General features: G+C 43.9%; 1 protein-coding gene across 1 annotated transcript in view; it reads left to right on the forward strand.

Annotated features, from left to right (window-relative positions):
* CFH (complement factor H) overlaps nt 1–25,010 on the forward strand; it is a 91,169-nt gene that overhangs the window by 7,605 nt on the left and 58,554 nt on the right. Inside the window, exons 4-18 of the mRNA XM_087829060.1 lie at nt 97–173; nt 4,114–4,305; nt 6,661–6,831; nt 8,742–8,915; nt 10,256–10,450; nt 10,830–11,006; nt 13,449–13,631; nt 15,272–15,448; nt 18,805–18,981; nt 19,786–19,968; nt 20,085–20,264; nt 21,736–21,912; nt 22,968–23,144; nt 23,566–23,775; nt 24,739–24,912. Of these exons, the coding sequence (XP_087685186.1) occupies nt 97–173; nt 4,114–4,305; nt 6,661–6,831; nt 8,742–8,915; nt 10,256–10,450; nt 10,830–11,006; nt 13,449–13,631; nt 15,272–15,448; nt 18,805–18,981; nt 19,786–19,968; nt 20,085–20,264; nt 21,736–21,912; nt 22,968–23,144; nt 23,566–23,775; nt 24,739–24,912 (2,624 nt within the window). The remainder of the gene's footprint in view (nt 1–96; nt 174–4,113; nt 4,306–6,660; nt 6,832–8,741; nt 8,916–10,255; nt 10,451–10,829; nt 11,007–13,448; nt 13,632–15,271; nt 15,449–18,804; nt 18,982–19,785; nt 19,969–20,084; nt 20,265–21,735; nt 21,913–22,967; nt 23,145–23,565; nt 23,776–24,738; nt 24,913–25,010) is intronic.

Raw genomic sequence — 25,010 nt, forward strand, 5'->3', positions numbered from 1 at the left:
TTTCCCTCTTGGAAGTTGGACGTTCTGCGTGGTGTCAAATTTAACACTGTACGTAAGCTTACATTAGCTCACTGCCCTGTTATTTTTGGTTTTCAGGTATCAGATGATAGGTAACATTAATTTCCGGGAATGCGAAGCAGATGGGTGGACCAATGATGTTCCTCTATGTGACGGTACATAAAATACTAAGATGTTTTTAAATGTCTTCCATTAAAATAGCCTTAAAGCCTATAGTGAAATGTTTCTTATGCAAATTATTATTTATGGTTCCTGAGGCAGCACAGAGTGTGTGTGTAACCTTTTTACTACCACATTACTTTGCCTTTCCATAGCCAAATCTGAATACAGCCTCATCTGAGTTCATATTTAAAGCATCGGAGCTTAGGAAATCTGAAACGTGGCTTTCCTCTCCTCTTGGAGTCTAACCTCTAACGTGTCACTCAGCTTGGTTAGTGACAAGGCGCTCTCCCGGTGCAGGGCCTCGGATGGCACCTGAGCCATCGCTCCCGTCTCCTGACCTAGGGGGTCTCCCCGTGGTCTTCGTCCCCCTGGAAGGAGGCGAGAAGGAAGAGAGGGTGCCGCCCTTTCCTACCATCTAGGGAGCAGGCGGTGAGAATGGGGGAGCACAGATCTTGCTTCTGAAACTGGAGCGAGTAACCCCAACCTCTGGTGGTCATGGGAATAAAAGAGACCAGACAGCATAGGGTCTCCCGGTCCACGGTGTGCAGTGGGGGGCCGTGGAGAGGCCCAAGGCCAGGGATGGAGGGCGAGAGAGCAGGAGGGGAAACGCCATCAGGAGACCAGAGCCCGGGGACCCTGTGTCTGAGAGGAGGAGCTGGTGTTCCGGGGACACCCGTCTGCGCTGGCATCGCCGCCGCGTTGGTTAAACTGGATGTTGGGGCAGCTGAAGACCTACCGGGCGGTGTCTGTGGGGCGACGGCAGGGAGGCCGCTGCAGACTCCCCAATTTAAGGAGCGTCTGGGTCACTGCGCCGTGAACTGAACTTTGAATACCGTGACCTGAGGGATGTAAAATCTAAAGATGCCCTCACATTATTTTGAACGGTGATGTGGAGGAGGAAGGGACTTTTAAAGCTATTTATTTAATCAAGTAAATATAGTCAAAGCGTTTGCTGTTCCACCTTCAGGAATGCAGTTGTATATGATTGTGGGACTTAGGTGGAAATTTTATATTTAATTTATTTTATTTTTTTTACTTTTTAAATTTAGCTTTATTGTTGAGAGTATTACAGGTATACCATTTTCCCCCGCAAATGACCCCCTCCACTTCTCTCCCACCCCTTCCCCAGGCCTTCACCCTGTTATTGACTGTGTCCATGGGTTGTGCATATATGCATATAACTTCTTTGGTTAATCTCTTCCCACCCTCCACCCCCTTCCCTCTTTCCTCTGAAATATGATCGTCTGTTGTATGTGTCAATGTCTCTGGATCTATTTAGTTCATCAGATTCTTTTGTTCATTAGCTTCTTCTTAAAGAAGACCCTTCAACATTTCCTGCAGTGCTGGTCTGGTGGTGATGAACTCCTTCAGCTTTTTATTATCTGTGAAGCTCTTTATCTGACCTTCAGTTCTAAATGATAGCTTTGCTGGGTAGAGCAATCTTGGTTGTAGTTCCATGTTTTTCGTCACTTTGAATATTTCTTGCCACTCCCTTCTGGCCTGCAAGGTTTCTGTTGAGAAATCAGCTGACAGTCGTATGGATGCTCCCTTGTAGGTAACTAACTGCTTTTTTCTTGCTGCTTTTAAGATTCTCTCTTTGTCTTTAACCTTTGGCATTTTAATTATGATGTGTCTTGCTGTGGGCCTCTTTGGGTTCCTCTTCTTTGGGACCCTTTGAGCTTCCTGGACTTGAAAGTTGATTTCTTTCCCCAGGTAGGGGAAGTTTTCTGTAATTATTTTTTCAAATAGGTTTTCAATTCCTTGGTCTCTTTCTGCCTCTTCTGGCACCCCAATAATATGAATGTTGGGCCTCTTGAAGTTGTCCCAGAGGCCCCTTATACTATTTTTATATTTCTGGATTCTTTTTTCCTTTTGCTTTTATGGTTGGGTGTTTTTTGTTTCCTCATGTTCCAAATTGCTCATTTGATTCTCAGTGTCCTCTACTCTACTGTTGATTCCCTGTAAATTATTCTTCATTTCGGTTCCTGTAGCCTTCATTTCAAATTGGTACTTTATTATGTTATCGATTTTCTCAGTTATTTCCCTAACCATCTGCTTAAACATCCTTATAACCAAAATTCTGAACTCTGTTAGTTTGCTTTGATCTATTTCATTTAGTTCCTCTTCTAGAGATTTCTTCTGTTCTTTCTTTTGTGACATGTTTCTTTGCCTCCGCATTTTGGCTGCTTCCAGGTGTTTGTTTCTATGTATTAGGTAGAGCTGCTATGTCTCCTGGAATTTGTAGAGTGGCTTTGTGTAGTAGGTGTCCTGTAGGGTCCAGTGGCTCAGCCTCCCCAGTCACCTGAGCTGGGCCTTCTAGGTGCTCCCCTGTGTGGGCTGTGTGCACTCTCCTGTTGTAGTTGAGCCTTGGTTGCTATTGGCATCACTGGGAGGAACTGACCCCCAGGCCAATCAGCCGTGAGTACCAGCTGCAGCTACAGCCAGAGAGCTGCTGTGCTGGAGACACCCCTATGGAGCAGGATTTACTTCAGTGGAGCTTTGGTGTTCACCAAGTGCGCCCCTTGAGTGTGTCACTCGTGGATGTGGTGGGGTTGTAATCCAGCATGGTCGAGTCTGAGCACCAGGTGCACTGTCTCTGGGGCCTCCCGGGAGGTGTAAAGTCAGCCTCTGCCAGTGCCTTGCCCAGGGCCACCCAGCATGAGCTACACAGCAAACCGTAGTTGGCTGCTACTTGTGCTGGGCTTGGAGGTGCCCAGGAGAGGCCAAGCTATGAGCCATTGTGGCTGCCGCTAGTGCTAGGCCTGGGGCCACTTATCAAGCCATACGGGGTGCGCTGCTGCTTGTTTGAGAGATTTTAGGAAAGTCCTAAGCATGAGGCTCGAGAGGCCACTTGCACAGGAAAGCCCCTGGAAATGGCCTGGATAAGCTGCAGGTGAGGAGGGGCGGGGCCTCCGGAATCACGGGGCGGGGCCAAAGGCGTGAGTCACGTGCTGGAGACTCCAATATGGCGCCTGCGGCTGTGTGGGGCGAGGACTCGCCACAGGAGCCATGGCCTCCGCCAGCCCTTCTGCCTGGGAGGAAGCCGCCCCTCCGCCTCTCACCCAGATCTCAGGCAGGTTAGTTCCTCCCTGAGTGTCCCGGGTCCTTTCCGGCTGCTGCCCAGCGCTGGGCTGAGGGAGCGTCCGAGTGAGTCCAGTCCATTTGCGGGCCCTCTGAGAGGAGCTGCTGGGGTTCCCGCAGCCTCCGAGACCCTCAGCCACAGTCCCCGCTGGGTTCACAGCCCGAAGCTGTGGGGACGTCTCTTCCCGGCCTGGAGCCCTGGGCTGGGGGCTGTGTGGGCTGGGACCCTCCCACCTCCGGGAAAACTCGGCCGCCGAGATTCCCTCCCGGGTTTAACCCGTGGCACCGGGGGTGGGCCCGCGGCCGTGTCCCTGCGATTCGCCCCGACCCGCCCGAGTCCCCGCCCCTCCTCCCGCTCTCGGTGCTTCCTCAGCTCCCTGGTTGCGGGGCTTCTGTGCAGCCAGATCTCAGGAGGCTCTTAGTGACAGTGGTTCTGTGTTTTAGTTGTAATTTTGATGTGGCTGCGGGAGGCGGCGGGGGAGCTGTGACCTGCGCCGCCATCTTGTTTTCCCCTATATTTAATTTTCCAAAGGTTGACACTTCTCAGTTATCTAAGAAACAGTTCTCCGTTCCTCCGAAAACATAAACTGTCATTCAAAGTAGTTTTGTTTGTCTGCTTCCATAGAAAAGTATCAGAGACAAACTCAATATTGTTTTCTCACGTAGCAGACTTTATCTCCGGCAAACAGGTATATTGAATGCTCCTTTGAAAAAAACCAAAAAAACAAAAACACATTTAAGTAATTTCCCCCAATCTTATCTTGATAATTTTGTACCTATATATGTATATGTACATGCTTTTCGTGATAAAGTTTCCAAATCCTATGAGAAAGAGTTCCGTTCCTTTTTCAGTTGTTAAGTGTTTGCCGGTGGCAGAGCCCCAGAACGGGAGACTCATCGACAGTGCATCGGAACCAAACCAGGAATATACCTTCGGGCAAGTGGTCAAGATTGTGTGTAATCCAGGCTTCAAGCTGGATGGGCCCCCAGAAATACATTGCTCGGCAAACGGCCGTTGGAGTCAAGAAAGGCCAAATTGTGTGGGTAAGATACCGTTCATTGGATTATTTGAATGATTTTCGTTTTTCTCATGAAAATAGGCATGCAAAACACTGTGCCGCCTAAAGACTCCAAAGGATGCTGATAGTAACGTTTATGAGCACTTACTATTTCCCAGTAATTCATCTAAGTTCTTTATCTGTGTCCGCTCATCACACATTCAGAAAGGCTTCCGTGATTGCTGTGCTCTCACCTCTGTTTTATAATTGAGGAAACAGCCGTGGCAGGAGGTTAAATCACACGTCCATGGTTATCGTGGCATAAAGAGTAGAGTTAATATCCAGACCTAGGTTATTGGACACCAGAGCCTATGCTCCTAACCCTAATTAAATTGTAGTTGGCTCTTACAGCTTAAAATAGAGCAGTAAGGTTTGCTGCTACAGGGTTTAATATTGGCCCACAGAATAGACTTATTTATTTATTTATTTATTTATTTATTTGAAAAGCCAAAGATTTCTTATTTATTTCCCAGGATGCATCATGATGGAGTTGTTTTTGAATAACACTTTTAGGAAGTGGCTGTTTTATATTTGCTCTGTGTTTATTATACATATTACTGAACTGAATTGAATCCATTAAATAAATCTTTGCCTTTAAAAAAGAGTTCCAGCCCAGCCGGGCGTGGCTCAGTGGTTGAGCATCAACCTAGAATCCAGGAGATCGAGGTTCGATTCCCGGTCAGGGGATATGCCAGGGTTGTGGGCCCAATCCCCCCAGTAGGGTGCGTGCAGGAGGCAGCCGATCAAGGACTCTCTCATCATTGATGTTTCTCTCTCTCCCTTCCTCTCCCTTCCTCTCTCTCTGAAATCAGCAAAGATATACATAAATATAAAAAGAGTTCTATAGTAAAATATAAATCAAGAATTCTTTAAAGTACACCATAGTGAATATAGCCGATAATATTATCGTAACTATATATGGTGCCAGGTGGGGACTAGATTTATTGAGTGATGGTTTCGTAAATTAGATAAATGTCTAATCACTGTGTGATATGCCTGAAACTAATATAATATTGTATGTCAGCTGCAACTGAAAAAAATTTTAAATAAATTTTTTAAAGAATTCTTTGGTTGTAAACTGCTGACCGATGCATAATGACCAATATGATGATTCTGGCTTTCATAATGAAACACTTTGGACAATTTATCGAAAGCCCCATACTCGTGTTTCACCCACACTTCTTTGGCAGAAATTTCTACTGTATCCATTTTTTAACGTTATCTAAAATCTCCAAATTATTTACACTTCCTTAGTCTAGCCTTTTCCACAGTGAGATGCAGAGAAAAGCATTCTTCTCCTTAAAACCTTTTTTCTAACAAAACTAATTTTTCAAGCCAGTAATGATAAGGGTTTCTGTTCAGCATAGCAAATACTGTCTGCTCTAGAAGTTACAGGCGGGGCCTATTTCCAGCTGAATGTCTGTGGTTGGCGACACCTCCCTGGAATGACGAACGCCTGGGGTTAAGTCTTAGAGGGACAGTGAGGATCCCCTGGATGGAGTCAAGGAGGGGAAACTGTGCAGAAAGTGGACTCGGGCACTGAGGCTCCCTGAGCACCAAGCTTCCCTCTCCCCGCTGTCCTCAGGGGCCTCGGGGATGGACTGAAGATGGGCCAGTCCAAGGGTCTTTTGAAGAAACTGACTTTTATTCAGACGGAATTGGGAATCGACGAAGAATTTTAAGTGGAGCAATGGAGTGACGAGAAAGATGGTCATTAGATTACAAACAGGAGAAGAGCTGGGACAGGTGAGAGGACAGGATCTGGGAAGTTAGTTCTCGTGGCCGTAATCCCAGGGGAAATATTTGAAAGGAGATGGTGTGAAAGATGATGGCCAGTGTTGTCTTGACAGAAAACTTGGATGGATGGTGAAACCGCACAAGCAAGAGGTCATTTACTTTTCGGAGCTGTCGCGACAGCGAGATCGATTCATTTTTTGACAAAGTCCGTAATGAATGACTCTTTCAGTAGCAACTCTACTAGACAAGATGTAGGTTTGCAGGGTGCTCAGTGAAAATGCTTATCACAGTAAGCTTATGGCTGTGTTCCATTTTATATAAACAGTCAGTGAAGGTTATCGCCACTGTTTATTTCAACAGGACTAGCCGATCATCCTCAAACCAAGTAGAATTAGCACCATCATCGTAGTCAGGATTTTAACTTCTTCCAAAAATGAATGTTAAGAGCAGCAGATAAATTCAAGCACTCAGGTCAAAACAGCACTGCTGCTGGGTGACCTGCTTTACTCAATGGAAACAGAATTCATGTCTTCATGTAACCATGTCTTGGATACATCAATTTAATATATCACAAACATTTTGGAATTTAATCCCTTGTTTCTAGGCATTTCCTGCAAAGTACCAGAAATTCCAAATGGAGAGCCTACGTCTCCTAAGAATTCTTATAAAGAAAATGAGAGATTTCAGTACAGATGCTTCCCGGGTTACAGTTACAGTGAAAGAGCAGAGGCTGTCTGCACCCAGTTTGGATGGACTCCGGCCCCTTCGTGCAAAGGTAACGGTATATTTCTCCTCTGTATCTTTTGCTGTACGTTCTCGCCACCGTTGATGAACTTCACTCTCTGTGCCTCAGCTAATTAATATCACAAATGCTCCCTAAAGTCCTGCCACAATGGAAAGACCTACCTGCTGATAGTGAAGGACTCCCAAAGTATATCTATTTTCCCCAAATCTATAAGCAATTTGAAACTAAATTATAAAAGGCATTTTAAAATAAAATCATCTAGGATAAAACACAAACTTTCTTCCATCTGGCCTATGTTTTGTAGTGTCGGGGATTTTATTTGAGGGTAATTTAAGGAAACTTTGGGCTCTGTATCCAATAAGGGACAGTCTCTGACAAGAAGTCATTTACAGGAATGAAAACACCAACCAAGAACTGCCAAGTAAACACCAAATTGGATCCCAGTTCACCCATTCCCTGTGCAAACTGGGTTTTGTACTGACTCACAAAATAAAGTGCTAATATTGAAGTACTATTCTTATTTCAAATCTTAATGATTGTTTCTAACAGTAGAAAAAAATGCAGCCTCACACGTTTGGACAAACTCAGATATTATTACTATATTTTAAAAAAATATGTCTTTATTGATTTCCAAGAGAGGAAGGGAGAGGGAGAGGGAGAGAAAGAGAGAAACATCGATGATGAGAGAGAGTCATTGATCGGCTGCCTCCTACACGCCGCCCACCGGGGGTCGAGCCCACAACCTGGGCCTGTGCCCTGACCAGGAATCAAACCGTGACTTCCTGGATCCTAAGTGGATGCTGAACCGCTGAGCCACACCCGGCCGGGCGATATTATTATTTTGGAAAGAGACACCTGCCCTGATGTTTTAGTAGCACCGTTTATTTTAACAGACATTATGAGAATCAGGAATTAAAATGTGTCAAGGGATGTATGCCCACTGCTTAAAAGCAATCACCAGAAGTTCTTCTACTGCTAATTAATTTAACAAAATTCTCCCAATATTATTTGGTTGCTCTCTTAGTGAAATTTGCAAGTTGATCCATTGTTGAGATATAGTAAAGTTGACAAAAAAGAACTGAAAGGGGAGCTGTATAAATTAGGATACCCAGTCAACGGTATAGAACGCAGGTCAAATCCAGCCTGTCCCCTCTTTGTAAACCAAGTATTATTACGGGAGCGTAGCCAGTCCCATTCGTCTATGTATTGTTTGTGGCTACTTTCCCATTACAAAGGCAAGCGGAGTAGTTGGGACAGAGACTTTTTATCTGGTCCTTTATGTAGAAGGATTTCCAAACCCTGGACTGGGTTATCCTATTAGAGTAAGAGAAATATGTTCCAAAATTGCATTAGCCTCATAAGCTAAATTTTATTTCCTACCCATGCTGACCTCCAATGTGGAACGGAAGGGACTCTGCTCATTCTGTTCGTTGCAAGAATCAGAAGTCAGCCACAGGGTCTTTCCATGTCTTTCTGTAGCCACTGCGGCTGGGGAAAAAAAGATTAAAAACTCCCACAATGGCTCTTAAAGAGTCCTTCCTAAAAGGAAACATATTACTGCCACGCTCATTCCACTGCCCTATGCAAAGAAGGGACTCGGAATATTTGGAAAGAGTCCTTACCACAACTTGACAAGTCAAGGAAGTTGAGGGGAGAGGAAAGCAGAGTTGAAGGGATGTATTACGACGTCCTTGCCACACGGGGAACGTCACGATGGATGGGGCAGCTTTGGAGAAAGGGTTCAGGAGAGCAGGGGCACAGACCCTCCAGGCAGCCAAGGTGAGGAGGGGAATGAGTGGGCGGGGAGGGGTGCGAGCTCTGCTCGTTTGAATGCCATTTCGCTCTGTGGGGGACCAAGAAAGGCATCTTTATTGTCATGTACTTGACTGTTTTCGTGGGTACAGATTCCCTCGTAACCCACATGCCCTTTCTCTTCCCAGAAGTAACATGTGAGCCTCCAAGGATTGCAAACAGTCACTTCACTCCTGACAGGACGAAATACAGAGTGGGACAGATAATCAGATACAACTGTAAAAGTGGGTATTACCCTTCCACCCGAGGAAACACGGCGAAATGCACTGATATCGGCTGGGAGCCTCCTCCAAGATGTAGCTGTGAGTTCTGTTCACACCTTGACCTGCTTCTTAATTCTGAAGTTACCTCTGATAAATTTAAAACTAAAGGGGACCTAGTACTTCCAAATCTTTGCCTCACTGACAATGTAAAGCAGAGAATCTAAACCATTCACTACTCTTCAAAGTAGCGGATTCTAATTAAGATTAAAACCACATTTTTGTTAATAAAAAACTTTTAATCTTTCACTATTCAATGTTAACTATATGTGGATGAATATATATTTATCTCACTAATATAATTCTAATATGTGAATTAAAACACTGGGTAAGAGTACCACCATTTAACACCTAGTATACTAGTCACTGATCGCTGTGTAACAAATTCCCCCAAACACACTATCTTAAAACAACAGCCTCTCTGGTCCCATTGTTGGCAGGGGCAGGATTTGGAAGCGGCTTAGCTGCCTCACCTGAAGCCACTCCCTGCCCCGCTGCCCTGGGAGGCTGGCCAGGCGGGGGCTGGGCTGGGCTGGGCTGCAGGATGAACTTCCAAGAGGGCCCACGCCCAGGGCTCCTGCAGGAGGCTCAGGGTCACTCCACCTGGGTGTCCCCACAGGGCTTTGATTCGCCCAGAGCCAGTGACCTGAGAGACCTGGAGAGGCCTCCAGGCCATTTATGACCTGGCCGCGCACCGCCCCTCAGCCGCACCTGCTCCTGAGAACAGAGGCCCTCAGTCCAGCCTCACCAAGGGGAGGGGACTGGGCTCCTCCGAGGAGGGAGACAATGTCCTGTGGGAGACACTGTTGATTTTCTAAAGTCATCACGTGCCACCAAATGCCACGCAGCTCAACAGGCTATTTTATTTCTATCCCTGATTCTTCTCCCCTTTCCAAGGGTTTTCTGTCTCTGCAACCGCACTGCTTTTCTTTACCTATCAGCTCATTGTAAAGGGGCCCACACTGAAGCTGGATCTTCCGTGAGTGAAAAGTGAACTGATACAAACAGCAGGCCAGTGGCCTCGGTGTTGATTCAAGGCCAAGTCCAAGTGAGTGTTAACGTGCGGTTCCCTTAAAGGGGCTGCTGCCACCACCAGGAAACAGACCTCAGGGCGCGTAGGAAGATGCTTCATTATTGACTGATTGATTTAGATAAAATAGACACATAAAGTTATATTAATTTCAGGTGCACAGCATAATGGTTTGATGTTTTTATACACTGTGAAATGGTCACGAGTGTTATTTACCTCATGTGAATTGTATAACTTTCCTTGTCTTAGAATCACAAATGCAATGAGTGTAATTGAAACAATTTCTCTCTCATTTGATGTTTATTAAGGTAAAACATTAAGTATACTGTTTTCTGTTTGCTTCTATTGCTAGTTCAGCCCTGTGACTTTCCAGATATACCACATGGATACCTACATCATGAAGCAATATATAAACCATATTTTCCAGTATCAGTAGGAAAATCGTATTACTATTCCTGTCATAGCAACTATGTGACTCCTTCAGAGAGTGGTTGGGATTACCTTAGATGCACACGAGATGGATGGTCGCCAAAAGTGCCCTGCCTCAGTAAGTAAACCTCTCATCCTGTGCATGTGGAAACATTTCAGAGCGGAGAAGGCAAAACACGAGTACAATTCAGCCTGCGTGAGACAGTTAAGGTCGAGGGAAAGATCAGTGTAAGGTTTTGTTTTATGAGGAGCCCCTCATTAAAAACACGAGAGATAAAAATAAAGACTGAAAATACTTATGTCATTTATACATAGTAAGTTGTGAAAACTACAGATAAAGAACATATCATATTATTTTTTATTTTCTAGCAAAGTTCACTTTTTCTTAAGCTATGTGTTATTTGGGGTACTTACGCATTCTGATTTAAATATTGTAAAGATAAGTTTTAATTTATTATCTTGACCAAATTAATGTGTATGTTTTTTCATTATCTTAGGAAAATGTGTTTTCAATCATTTGGAAAATGGACACTCTCCATGGTATGAATACAGATATTTACAGGGTCAGTCCCTAAAAGTTAACTGCTATCAGGGCTACAGTCTTGAAAATCAGCAGACCACAATGACCTGTACAGAGGATGGATGGGTTCCTCCTCCCAAATGCATCCGTGTCGGTAAGAAACTGCCCTAAGATCCAGTCTGCCTGGTTGTCTAGGCCTCACCTGTACTAACTGTGGCAGAATGTTTCAACCAGCTTCTTGTTTTGCCAATGGACTTATTTGGTTTTATTTTTTCAAGTGTGTATGAGTGGAAACGCCAATTTCTTGATATATTAATAGCAAAATAAAGAAAACTACCAAAAGACCATAAAGAGCAAACCTGTAATAATAGCGTTTCATAATCAAGATGACAGGTTAGGAGTTTCTATTGACTTCCCCACAAAGAACACTGATTCTGACAGTCACCCATGGATGAGAGCATCTTTGGGGGGTCCAGAACCCAGCAGAGAAGTTTCAGTCACCATTGGAGCAAAAAGATCCAAGATTGGATGCATTGAAGACACTGAGAGCAACAGTTCCACCTTGTTGAGCTCCTCCTTCCCTGAAGTGTCCCTCTTGGGCGTTTGGGCTTGGAGACGTCGAGTCTTACTGGGTTGTGTATTTGGTTTGGGAAGGCTAAGGTGGCTCCAGTCAACGCGATCCAGTCAAGGCTTGTTTTTAAACTAATAAGCCTGGTTTGGGGAGCCTTTTACTCTCAGACTAATTTTTTCAGAATACGGATGAATACGGCCTCTTCTGGTCTCTCTACTAAATGATATGTGTTTAAAGATGTCTTTTCAGTTTGACTGATCAAATAGGAGTGTTTTGCCCGGCCCATGTGGCTCAGCGGTTGAGCCTCAACCTAGGATCCAGGAGATCGCGGTTCGATTCCCCGTCAGGGCACATGCCCGGGTTGGGGGCCCGATCCCCAGTCGGGGGCGTGCAGGAGGCAACCAATCAATGACTCTCTCTCATCATTGATGTTTCTCTCTCTCTCTCTCTCCCTCTCCCTTCCTCTCTCTGAAATCAATAAAGACATAAAAAAAAAAATAATAATGTGAATGTTTTCCAGAGTTGTGTGTGTCCTGGAAATCTTGGAATTTATTGTTTCCTGGTAGCTCTTTCCTCTGCTACTTACTCTTCCCATTCTCACGGGGTCTCGCCCGGCGCTGTAGTGTCACATATTCCGCCAAAGAACCGAGGGAGCGCTGCGCAGATTTGTGGCGCTCGCTCTTTCATTCCACAGTTCTTTCCACTCTGCTGATCTGGGCTCAAGTTTTGGTGGCGGCACCTCTTCGAGAACAGCGGGTTTCGTTTCTTCTGTTGAGTGTGGCCGACATGCCCTGCTTGGGCTTTCTCTCCCTGTGTTGTAATCTGGAAAGTTCCCACCTGCCCGTGGAGCCACTTTGAGACCAGGCCTCACCTCACTTGCGTCTGTCTACCAGGGGTCACAGGCAGGCACTGGCTGTGTCCATGCTGCCTCACAGGTGATTGTCATCGATTTGGGTCGGCTGCCTCCCGAGCGACCCCAGCTGGGCATCGAGCCCGCAGCCCGGGCCTGAGCCCTGACCGGGAATCGAACCGTGACCTCCTGGTTCATAGGTCGATGCTCAACCACTGAGCCACACCGGCCGGGCAAAACCAAATCTGGTCCTCAGTGGTTTCCCCGTTGTGTGTGTGTGGCTAGAAGTGTCTTCATTAGTCTTTCCTTGTGTTTATCGATTTTACTCTTTTTTCCAACGAACCACCTTTTATTTAACTACATTTTCTCTCGGGTCTGTTTTCTATTCGCTCCCTGCTCATACTTTCATCTCTTCCAATTTGTTTTTCTTTTATCAGCATTAATGGGTGTAATTGAAAAATGGGAATTGCATATGCGTAACGTGTTTTCTGTCTCGACATATGCATACGTTGTGAAGTGGCCACCAGATGGAGCTGCTAAACACAGCCATCCCCTCACAGAGTGACCACTGTTTCCCATAGGGGGACAGCACGTAAGCTCTACCTCTCAGCAGTATTTAAAGCAAGTCAGTCTTAGGAAAGGACCCTTTGCTAGGAGAGCTCTGGCATGCTGTAGGGTTCCAGATTCATTAGAGCGGGGTGGGGAACCTCTTTTCCACCTAGGGCCACTTGGATATTTATAACATCACTCTCAGGCCTTACAAAATTATCAACTTAAAAAGTAGCTATGAGAAAAGCTCCTGGACTTACTGACTTTCGAGTTCTCCCTGTGGTTGCCTTGGCAGGGCCAGACCAAAGGACATACATACAGTGCAGGGGCTCCATGTTCCCCACCCCTGCATCAGACAAGCAGATTTATAACAATTTCTTACAAGGCATCTGAGTATTTTAAATCTTGCTTAGCTCCAAAACAAATTTTTTTAATGCCTTGCTTTAATATATTTTCAAAAACTCATAGCTTATTTTCTCTGACACCATACCTTGGGTGATTAGGATTTTTGCAGGTTTTCATTTAAAAATGACTCCTTATTTTTTAGGCTGTAATATTGTCTGAGTCGTTGTGAGAATGTTTACTGACCGTACGCTTACATTCTGCTCCTGCTCTCTTCCCTTCAGACATATGTTTAAAATCAGAGGCAAATATTGAGAATGGATTTATTTCTGAGTCTGAATCTACATACACCTTACACAAGGAAATAAAATACAACTGCAGACAAGGTTATATAACAGAGGATGGTCAGACATCGGGATATATTACGTGTCTGCAAAGTGGATGGTCAGCTCAACCCAAATGCGTCAGTAAGTCATTCATGAGGATCCTGTTCAGTATTTAATGACCGTTGAACAAGTTTACTTTAACTGAATTCTCTTTCTTGGGGTGGTGGAAGCTGAGGTGGTAATATTTGAAAAGCTAAATAAAAAGTTTTTGAGAAGGTACAGGTAAATTTTTTTTTTTACCTTCAAAATTAACCACTAGCAGGGTAGATAGAAGCCCACCTTTCAGTTCAAGGTTTTTGCACCGTAAGACATCCTGTGATTTACAAACAGGTCAGGAAGGCTTCTGTGTATTCTCATGGAAACTCACCCATTTTCAGCTGAGACCTTTGCCTGTTGTACCTGCCTTTATTTAGGGGGTCAGACTTTTATGTCAGAGTCTTTGTTCCTAGACATGAAAGTTAGTTGTTAAGTAAAAGTATCGGTGCACAGTACATAACGTTGGGATAACTTCACCTGTGTGTTTATATGCTAGATACTGAAGGGCAGGTCGTCTTCTGAAAGACCATTCCCCCTAGAAAACCCACGGAACAGTTAGTGGAGCCTGCGAAATGCTTCCAGACGGAACTGGATTCTATCCTGTTGACAGATTCCTCTGCTTTACTGCCTCCATGTTTATGAACATTTCCTAAGAACAGCTTCCTCATTTTTTCTTACTCATCCCAAGATACACATTGATATTTTCCATTCACTTTAGGTGAAGGGGACATTTAAAATGCCCATTCCTATTATTTTTATTTTTTTTCCAATTGAATCACTTCCTATGGGAAGTACCGAAAGAAATGATAGAGGTTGAATCCATATCAGACTCATTTTATATTAAATTGAGATCGGTTATTCGTTACAACACTCTTAATAGGAAAGAAAAAATGTCTCTATTATTCTTGTTATTATTATAGTTTTGCTTTCTTTTTTTTAAATCTTTAAGCTAGCTGACTGCATAATATGTTATAAAATTTGAGGTAAACTATTAAAACCTTTATTAACATCACTCCAGAAAAGAGTTAGTGAAAACTGAGACCATTTTTAACATTTTGTTTTCCTATACTAATTATAAATATAGAACTGTCTTTACATTCAATCTTGATAAGCATAAAAGAATATACAAAGAAGAATATATATTAAGAAGTATCTGTAAAAGCTAAATTAACATGTGAGCTTTAAAAATTAGTATGCTTTAAAGTAGAATTTTATAGTGTTAAAAATTTACTCACTGTTGAAAATTAATTTTGTGTTGAACCAGTTCATTTTCTCAAGCATGTATTTCACAACTGCTAACAAGTTTGGCATCTGCATTCAAGAAATGCTATTCTGCTTTGTTAAAAAAAAAAAAAGTATAATGCATCTGCTATGGCCTGTTTTACTGCTAGCATGGAATAAATGTCTAACTTTAAATGAATTGAGAAAAATGCTCCTAAAATGAACTTTTTGGGTGATTTAGGCAATGGTGAAACTGCTGTGTAGAAATACATGTTTGTATTATGAGTAACGATTTTAGGACAATGATTTACCACTGGTACGCTTAGACTATTTTTATGTGATACATAATTTATTAGCACATGCTAAGTGATAAAGCTTTTTCTGTTCTTGGGATGGAACTTATGCAATTGGATTGTCCGTTAAATAATATTAGAAATGAAATCTTCAATTCTATTATGCATTAGAATCTTGTGATATGCCAGTATTTGAGAATGCCAGAGCCAAGAGTGATGGCACGTGGTTTAAGGTCAAAGACAGGTTGGCCTATGAATGCCAGGACGGATATAAAAACGGAGACGGACACACCACAGGGGTCATAGTGTGTGGTGAACATGGTTGGTCTGATACGCCCACCTGTCATGGTAAGTACTGATCTTCAGGATTATCCAAATAGACAAAATCTGTTCGTAATGTATACGGGTTTTATGATTCTACATGCAAGCTTTTATATTCTGTAAATATTATATCATATTCTGGTCACTCATGACCCAAACTGTATTTTTTTACAACTTCCTGAGCAGTTTCCTCCCCAGTTTGTGCCTGGCGCCTCCCAGCTCCGGGGTGCGTCCCTGCAGGTCCCGAGAGGATCTCTCTAGTCTCTGATTTCGAATATCTCTGAGGACTGTTGCGTGACTCTCCTTTATGTCTGCCAGTGAGCTGTCTGTCTTTCAGGGTTAGAAACAGAACTGCAGTCTGTGGGCAGCTGGGCGGATGGAGAATATTCCAGCTCAAGGGGACAGTATGTGCAAAGCTTGGAAAACAAAACAGTATTTGGGAAATAATCGGGGATTCTGCTGAAGATGATGGAGACTTTTAGGTGGGAATGGGGATAGATGGACAGCTGAGAAGGTGAGGCGCAGAGGACAGATTTGGGACACGTTCTGGTGAGAGAAAACACAGGGAACGTTACTGCATGCTGGGTGTCAGACAGTAATAACCAAGGGACTCGCATCTTTACATTTTTCATAAGAAGGCAGGCAAATGGATTCGGCTTTTTGTAAGTGGGTGGATGCGGTAGAAGGAGCACTGAGAGGGACAGCTCAGCTTTTGACTTGGGCACATGATGGTTGAGCTGCCCGCGGACGGTCAAAACTGGGTTATAAACTGTAGAGCCCAATGTTTAGGTGCAGCCAGGTCTCCAGGCGATGATCACCATGTAAGTGACGACATCTCCGAGGGAAGGGGACAGCCTGGGAAAGGCAGAGACCTCGGGGCTGAGCCCTGAGCTTCCCGGCCTGTTTGAAGATGTCAGGCAGAAGGGCCGTGGGCAGCAGAGCGGAGAGACAGGAGCCCCCGGGGGGAAAGCGTTGGAATGGACGCTGTGGCAGGTGTGCAGAGGGAAGGAAGGGGTGAAGCCAGAGGAAGGGTCGCTGGCGGGTTGATGGGGTCCGTGGCGCTGGCCCGCGCGGGCTCCGGCTCCATCCCACGATTTGCTAAGGCCGCGTCTCGGGGCAGCCCCAGAGCTCATCCGAAGGGGCGCCCACGCTTCCTAATCTGTACAGTGCTTCAGTGTGGACAAACATCCTAGTATTTTTTAAAGTGTCTTGGTCATTAGACTCCATTCTCCATGGGCACTTCTCCCACAGTGCCTGCCAGGCAGCACCCCCAAGGAAGCCGCAGTCTAGCCACATTGCTATGGGGACGGGGGGCTCCTTCTAACTCAGCTGGTGCGTCCCGTTCGAAGAATGTCAGATGGTGGCGGATTTGGCTACTTAGAAGCCAACAGTAAATAGACCAGAAAAGGTTTTGGGTGGGACGGATGGAGCAGAGCCTACTAGTACCTGCTGAAGAGAGACGATTAGTCAGAAATGTGCACGGCCGCGGGGATAACTCCTCCAAGAAGCTGGCTGCCTGGGAACCGGCGCCCAGGACAGTGCTCAGTGAAACGACATGCGGAAGGAAGTAGTTTTGGGGAGAAGTTGGTTGACAGCAGAGCCCACCGAATGCCGAGGAGTGTGTAGTCCAGAGGGAAGCAGGCAGGGCTGCGTGCCTGAGGTTGGGAGTCCCCGGCAGGGTGGCAGGGACAGGCAGCCAGAGCTCCTGTGGAAGCCCGAGGCTTCGTGGCAGCAGAGCCCCTTCCAACATACGTGTACATACTGACTTCAGAGAGAGGAAGGGAGAGGGAGGGAGAGAAACACCAATGATGAGTCATTGATCGGCTCCCTCCTGCTCGCCCCCTGCTGGGGGTCAAGCCCCAACCCAGGCCTGTGCCCTGACCGGGAATCGAACCCCGATCTCCTGGATCCCAGGTCGAGGCTCAACCTCTGAGCCACACCTGCCGGGCTCCTCCCAGCTTTTTAACAGGCGGATGGAAGGAGCAGGGATGTGCGACTCTCCTGCTGTGAGGAAGCTGGAGTTGGACGTTTCTGCTCCCCTTGACCCAGGAGACAGGGTCGTGTGACAGGGAGCGTACACGGGAGAAGGGAAGCAGGACCACAAGGCTGAGTAGAAAAGGTTTACAACAGGTTTCAGAGAGGGGGAGACCGACACACGGGGACTTTACGACCAGGAGAAGTAGACGCTCCGTGTCTAAGGCCCGGGTGATCGCGCTCCACTCAGGCTGTGCACACGCACCTAGTCGGCTCCACGTCGGCTGAGAGAAAATGGTGAAAAATACGAGGCGTCTGCCTTTTGAGAGCTTTCCTTGCATTATGGGGGAAAAAATGACAAAGCCAGTGAACCAAATGAACAACTGTGTCTAAGACATTTTTATATACCCTGTGCCCAAAGAAACAAAAGAATCTGAGAGCTTCTAACATAGGAGGGATGGAGGGCTCTGTCTCACATAGGACGGCGCCTGTGCCCAGAAGGGCTGAGAACCATGAAGGACGGCGCAACAGCGAGAGCAAGAACTGACCTGTGTAGAAATATTCAAGGACCGTAAAGCCTGGAGTCTGGATTGACAAAGGGAGATGATATAAGATGACACTGGAAGTGTAGGCAAGAGATGGATCCTAAAGAGTCTGGATTTTACTCTCTGTAAAAGGGCGGGGCTTTAAGGTGATCATAAATGCGTTTTCTGGGATTAGAGGCAGATCCAGGTTGTATGAAGGTAGAAGTTTTACACCTTCAAGGGGCCTTCTTTAAACACACACACACAGACACACACAAAAAAACCATGCAAAATCAGGAGTATGACAGGAAAACATGAAGGAAAATATGAGGAAGTGATAAGAGAGAGCAATAGAAACCAAGGTGGCCAACACGGCTTCCTATCGAAAATTTTATACCTTATGACCTTGGGAACGCATTGGTAGGAATTGATTTAATTTATCAATTAAGTGACTTTTAACGTTCCTCTACTGAAATATATTAGAAATGCCTCTCTGAGTGTCCTGGTTCCCCACTGGTATTTAAACAAAAATGCCAATTTTTATTCAAGCATGTAGTTTAAAATTGGAGCACTAATGTTTTGGTTTTTTACATGAGGGAATAGTAGTGTTTTGATAATACCGAAAATGTAACATTTGATTTTATAAGTGTTGGTGATAAAATCAGATCCACTGTAAGCAAGTAGCTTTTACAGGACACATCTATTGCTGTCCTGAGAATCCCATATGGACTTGAAGAATGTATTAAACATGACAGATAATGCATTTCCAGGGAGATTTTTATTTGATACCTCTGTTTATGCAACACCCAGCAACTTATTTTTGCATGACATACACAGTTTACTGACTAGACATATGTTCTCATTAAGTTATTTAACTTTTTATAGAGAAAGAATGCATCGTTCCCGATATAGAAGAAAACTTACTTGCTCACCCCCAGAAAGACAAATATGTCGTTGGAGACGTGCTGAAATTTTCCTGCAGACGGAGACTTAAACTTCTTGGACCAGATTCGGTTCAGTGCTACCACTTTGGGTGGTCCCCTAACCTCCCAACATGTAAAGGTGAATATTTCTCTGGCAGCCGCTCAAATGAGAATTAGAACTTTGGATGTTAATTTTGCTTTTCTCTCTGAATTTTCTATTGGCTTCCAGTGTGTCTTATAACTCAGTGCGTTAAGCCAGAGATAAACTTTGGAGGAACACGTGTTGGGTAGTAGATACATCAGATTTCCTTATTTAAGAAAATAATCTTCAGTTGTTTTTTGAACTATATATTGGAAGTATCCGTAGATAGACATAGTGTGCCTGACACTGCAACGACCTCTTTAGTCGTATTTTTTTCACCACATTTCACCACTAATGTTGGATGTTTCTGTCAACATGGGCCTCACCTCAAGTTGCCCTGATTGTGTCTAAACAATATTCAAGGGTCATGGAGTTAAATCAGGCCCGTGGGTAACTGAGAGTGAAAATTCGTTGACTAAACGCTCGCCTCCAGTGATGGTCTTTTTAAAAAGAGTTTTGATGAAATGTTTCCCTGGAATGTGACTATCACTGTAAGTTACACAATTATATTTTCTCATTGGTTTGCATATGTTTTTAGGTCATCTAGAATATTGAACATGTTTCCTGGGCTTAAATATACTTCCAATATGCTAGTTCGGTGTAAGTAACAGAACCGGGAGATGTTACTGTGGGGCAAACACCATTCTTTTTCCTTTCTCAAAGAACGTGCTAATAAAGCGGGTCATGAATGATAAATTTAAGAAAGAAAAATCTTCACTTTCCTGGATTTTAAGTTGTAAATTAATACAATTTTAAGTTGTAGACGATGTGACCTTGAACTATGCAGTATTTCTCCCGTAGCTGTGGTACAGGCGTGCGGTCCACCTCCCCCCCTCCCCGCTGGGGAAACCGCAGAGACACCGAAGGGACACTATGAGCACGGTGAGGTGGTGGAGTATGTCTGCAACCCGAGGTTCCTGATGAAGGGCTCTAGGAAGGTCCAGTGTGTGGACGGAGAATGGACACCCCCGCCCGTGTGTATTGGTAATGTGTGCACAATATCAGTCTCTCTCGACTTCACTCAGCACTTTGTGTTTCGACTCACATACGCGTATAGATTACATTTTAAAGATGAACATATGTCTGTGGAACTTTCACAGAGGAGAACAGTACATGTGGAGATATACCTGCTCTTGATCACGGCAATGTGTCCCATGCGACTCCTCCCTATCACCATGGGATGTCAGTAGAGTTCAGTTGCGGAGAAGCATTTACGATGATCGGTCACAGATCCATTACGTGTATCAGGGGAAACTGGACCCAGCCACCTCAGTGCATTGGTGAGAACACACTTCTATAGTTGACGTTTAATAACATGTAATCGTTTTATTGTAAAACTCGACTTGCAACCACATTTTTGAAGTTCAGAGATATTCCTGAAAATGTCAGGTTGTAGATTATAACAAATCCTAACATTCATTGTTTATAGTTCAGTGGTGTGTACAGAGGAAAAATAGAAACCAGCAATAACATTGTATGTATCTGTCCCTGATCTTAACATTGTTTGCTTGACACGTGTGAAGCTCAATTTTACGTATAGACATATGATTAAAATGTTCCACCCCAGTGATTATTCTGTACCTCCCTATAATCCAACTTTTCACTCTTCTGAAGATGTTTTTTTCTCCCAATAAACAAAAATTCTTTCAGAAACCAGTCATCATAGGGCATATGACAGCAACCATCACACATCCTTTTGACTACAAAGCTTCCTTCAGTCATCTCTGGAAAAAGATTCATTTTGTCTCCCTCAACACTCTGGACCAGTCCTAAAAAATAAGATGAATTCTCAAGCCTCTTGTCTGTTTTAAATTAATCTCCTCTATTTTAGTTTTATTTTCAAGGTTGCATTGCAAAATCATTACTTTGGCCACTTACTTGACTTTGTTTTGTTTTGTTCAACCTCACTTGACTCTCATCATTAGCAAATTATTAACAAATACTACCTAAGACCTACACTGATATCTTATCAAAATCAAAAAGGATTGTCAGCTGCATTGCATTTTTGAAATACGTGGCTGTATAACTTCTATAGTCTCTATATAACTCGTAGCGAAGCCAGCAAAAATTGATTATTATGGCATTATAATATCATTGGATAGTAGGATGATCTGATGTATAAAATAGCTTCTCAGAGATTCTAAGAATATATACAAAATAGGTTATGACTTAAAGACCCAGTTCCTTATTCTGGATTTTGGTGATCATGCCAAAGATATGCTTAAATATTCACATTCTGTACATTGCACCGTAGATCAACTTTTATTGTTATTTTACATTAAATTTATTTTAAAATGTAATTAAACTAGCAATTTCCTATCTTCTACATCCACAGATAGTTTTTTTTTCCACTTAACGTTTTAAGATTGTTGATTAATATAATGTAGAGATGTTTGAGATCAAGTAAAAATGGATATGAAAATTTGCGTATTTCTCAAGCGGGACCACATTTAGTCATGAGATGACTCTACTACGTAGATCAGACAAAAAGTGAACCTCCAATGTTCTTGCAGTCCCCGGAGTGCAGAAGGTCTTTAGGATGGTGGTTGTTTCTGCAGTTTCAACACTGGACATAGGACTATGCTCGTACATAAGAGCTCGCCTCATGGACATGCTCAGGAATGACTTTGCTGGTGGAATTTATAGACCTGAATTCTAATTTCATTATACTCTGGACTGTAGAGTTATATTTATGTTAGTTGTTTGGATACTCCTAATTAGTGTTTTCAGTGGAATATTTCCATTTTATAGCAACAGGTGAACTTGCGAAGTGTAAATTACCAACGCCGACCGCATCTGAGAGAATCCAGTTGGAATGGGCTGACTCTGAGCATAATTCGCAACTGAACTACTCATGTGGAGGGAAGTCAGGGCAGAAACACTCAACCTGCGTAAATGGGACATGGGAGCCTGAAGTGTCCTGCAAAGGTGAGCTCTTGTTTACAACATTTTCAAAACGTATTCTTTTTCTTCTTACCTTGTAAAGGGAGTCTCTGTGTCTTAAAATTTTTTCATTAGCTATTTATTATGTATAGTTTTGCAGCTGGAAGGTAATTTAGAAAATAACCAAAACACTGTTTCTGAATATTAAGTGTATCGTGCATTCGTCAGCTATATAATAAACCACCCAGAAATATGGTGGCTTTAAATTAGCATAGGACAGTGGGCGTGCCCATTACTGTTGGAATACAATTGCTGCCAATTTCTCGTGTTACAAATGTGCCTTTGCCTATAACTCATGTGCTTATCTAAGGTCTGTGGATGCATGTGTCTACCTACGTATCTGTCTTTGTAGGCATCCATCTGTCTCTGTGGGTATCTACCCATCTACTCATCTGTTTTTGTGCGCGCGTGTGTGTATATATAAATGTCTTTATTGATTTCAGAGAGAGGAAGGGAGAGGGAGGGAGATACAGAAACATCAATGCCTCCTGCGCGCCCCCTACTGGGGATCGAGCCCGCAACCCGGGCCTGTGCCCTGACTGGGAATTGAACCTCGATCTCCTGGATCCTAGGTCGATGCTCAACCGCTGAGCCACGCCGGCCAGGCTGTCTGTTCACTTACATCTGTCTTGAAATCACTGAGTTATTGCCACCACCAAATTATAATAACACAGGGTTCGTTCACGTTTCCGCTTTTCATGTCTTGCGGCGCCTCTTTAACTGTAGGGCACCTTGACCCACTGTCCTCAATATTTGTACCAGTTTCCTCAGGCTTAGAATATACAGAAAGCGTTTTACATAAACCTTCCAAGACTGATGGCGGAAGGAAGAAAAAGTAAGGATCTGTGTAGGCCGTGAGAATATACACCCAGGGTGGTGTGTTAGTGACGGATAAGACGAAACAGTGTAAGGTTTAAACGCGGACATAGCATTATAACTTGATCTTTTGGGATGCCTATTACTGACCATTTCCTGAATTATTCTTCTAATATTTCTAACTTGCGATTTTTCACCAAGAAACCTAATTCTTGTATTTCTAGAAGCGCCAAGGTGCCCACCCCCACCTCAGATTCCCAAATCTCAAACTATGACAACGACAGTGAATTATCAAGAAGGAGAAAAAATATCTATCCTGTGTCAAGAAAACTTTCTAATTCAGGAAGGAGAGGAAATCGTGTGCAGGAACGGGAGCTGGGAGTCGATCCCGCGCTGTGTGGGTCAGTAGCGGGCCCCAGCTTCAGCTGCCTTTCGGTGGGGCCCTCCCGCGTCCCTGTCGCCTTGTGGGGAGCAGCGCATTACGGTCCAGGGGCGGAGATCAGTCTGCACCGTTCCGCTCCTCCTGAGAAATGAGCACAAACGGAAACGGCGGGTGGCTGTGGGAGTGCCAGAGACACTGGCTGCTTATGTGCATTTTAGGCCAGAAGATGAACAGGGGTGACGGGGCTCCTGGGGCAAATGGCCGGTGGCATGGGCTTTCTGGAGCCCTGTGTCTTTGCAAGTTTCAAGTGTTTTTTAGTTATTAAATCATTTCATTTGTTCAAATTATCCTTACTGTAAAATCCCAGCCATCAGAAGGCTTCACTGTCCCATCGGAAGGCCACCTTGGCGCCTGACCCTTGCCCTCTGCTCTTTATACAGAAAAGGCTCCCTGTCCCGAGCCGCCGCATGTGGAGCATGGACACGTCGAGTCCCCTGGCGCCGCAGAGGACGGAGAAGAGACCCCGGGACCCCAGCTCTACCCACATGGCACCAAGTTAAATTATACTTGCAATGACGGCTTCAGATTGTCTAAAGAAGATGGGATAACCTGCCATCTGGGGAAATGGGGGACTTCACCTCAGTGTGTAGGTAAGACAGCAGGCAAACTAAAAGCTTATTTTTGGTACAATAATCATCATGCCTTTGATGAAAATAATCATCATCAAAGGCATAATTCTTTAGGTGTACAAATATTCCAAACCATTTATATATTTATGTGTCATTTATATATTAACACATTTTATCAAACAATTTTTGCATAAGCAAACCAGTCCCATTTTTGTTCATTTTATTGGTTCATAATGAAATCATTTTTAATTTTGGGGAGGTTTTTCCTACTAAAACTGGAAGTATAAAATCAAACCCAGCTATTCATCTAGGTCTGCATAGTCATATTCCTACATATTCATTTGGGTTTTAGTGAAGGCTCTGCTAGCAGGTTTTTAAAAAAATTTATGTTCTTCCTACAAATTTATGTCCCTTCTTTTTTTAAAAATATATTTTGTTGATTTCAGAGAGAGGAAGGGGAAGAAAGAGAGAGAGAGAGAAACATCGGTGATGAGAGAGTCATTGATCAGCTGCCTCCTGCACACCCCCTGCTGGGGATCGAGGAGCCCGCAATCTGGGCATGTGCCCTGCTCAGGAATCAAACCGAGATCTCCTGGATCCTAGGTGGATGCTCAACTGCTGAGCCACACCCGGCCGGGCCCTGCTATGTCCCTTCTGATCTCTTACAATATATGCTACTTTTATTAAGGTGATTAATTCTCATGTGTTTCTTTTTATTACTCATGATTGGGTAGAGAACCATTGACAGCCCCATTTTTAGATATGTTCCCATTTTTGTATCAAGTTCTTGGTTCAAGCTGACAGCTGGACACAAAACACAATGGTGGTTTTAGAAGCATTTGTGTACCTTTTCTGTGATGTGATATTGGCACCTGTTGGTCATTTTCTTTCAAATAAGAGTACCAAATATGACAGCCAGTAAATGAAATAAGTTACATTTCAGTTAATGAAATATGCATTCTTTTTGTGTGTGTGTTTTTTTAGGACTTCCTTGTGGACCACCACCTAAGATTCCCAATGCTAATATGTATAATGTGTTAAACAGTTATCAATATGGGCAAAAATATACGTACAGCTGTCTCAAAGGATTTGGAATTCAAGGACCTGCATCTGTAAAATGTGAAGGAAGAAAATGGTCCCCTGAACCAGAATGCACAAGTATAGTGTACTTAATTTCATTCTAAGGCTGACAAATATCTATAATTCAGAGCATTAATGATACAAATATAAAACTGCAGTCATTCTAGAAGGTACCT

Source organism: Miniopterus natalensis, chromosome 21 (assembly GCF_054644295.1).
Source record: "Miniopterus natalensis isolate mMinNat1 chromosome 21, mMinNat1.hap1, whole genome shotgun sequence".
NCBI classification, from domain to species: Eukaryota; Metazoa; Chordata; class Mammalia; order Chiroptera; family Miniopteridae; genus Miniopterus; species Miniopterus natalensis.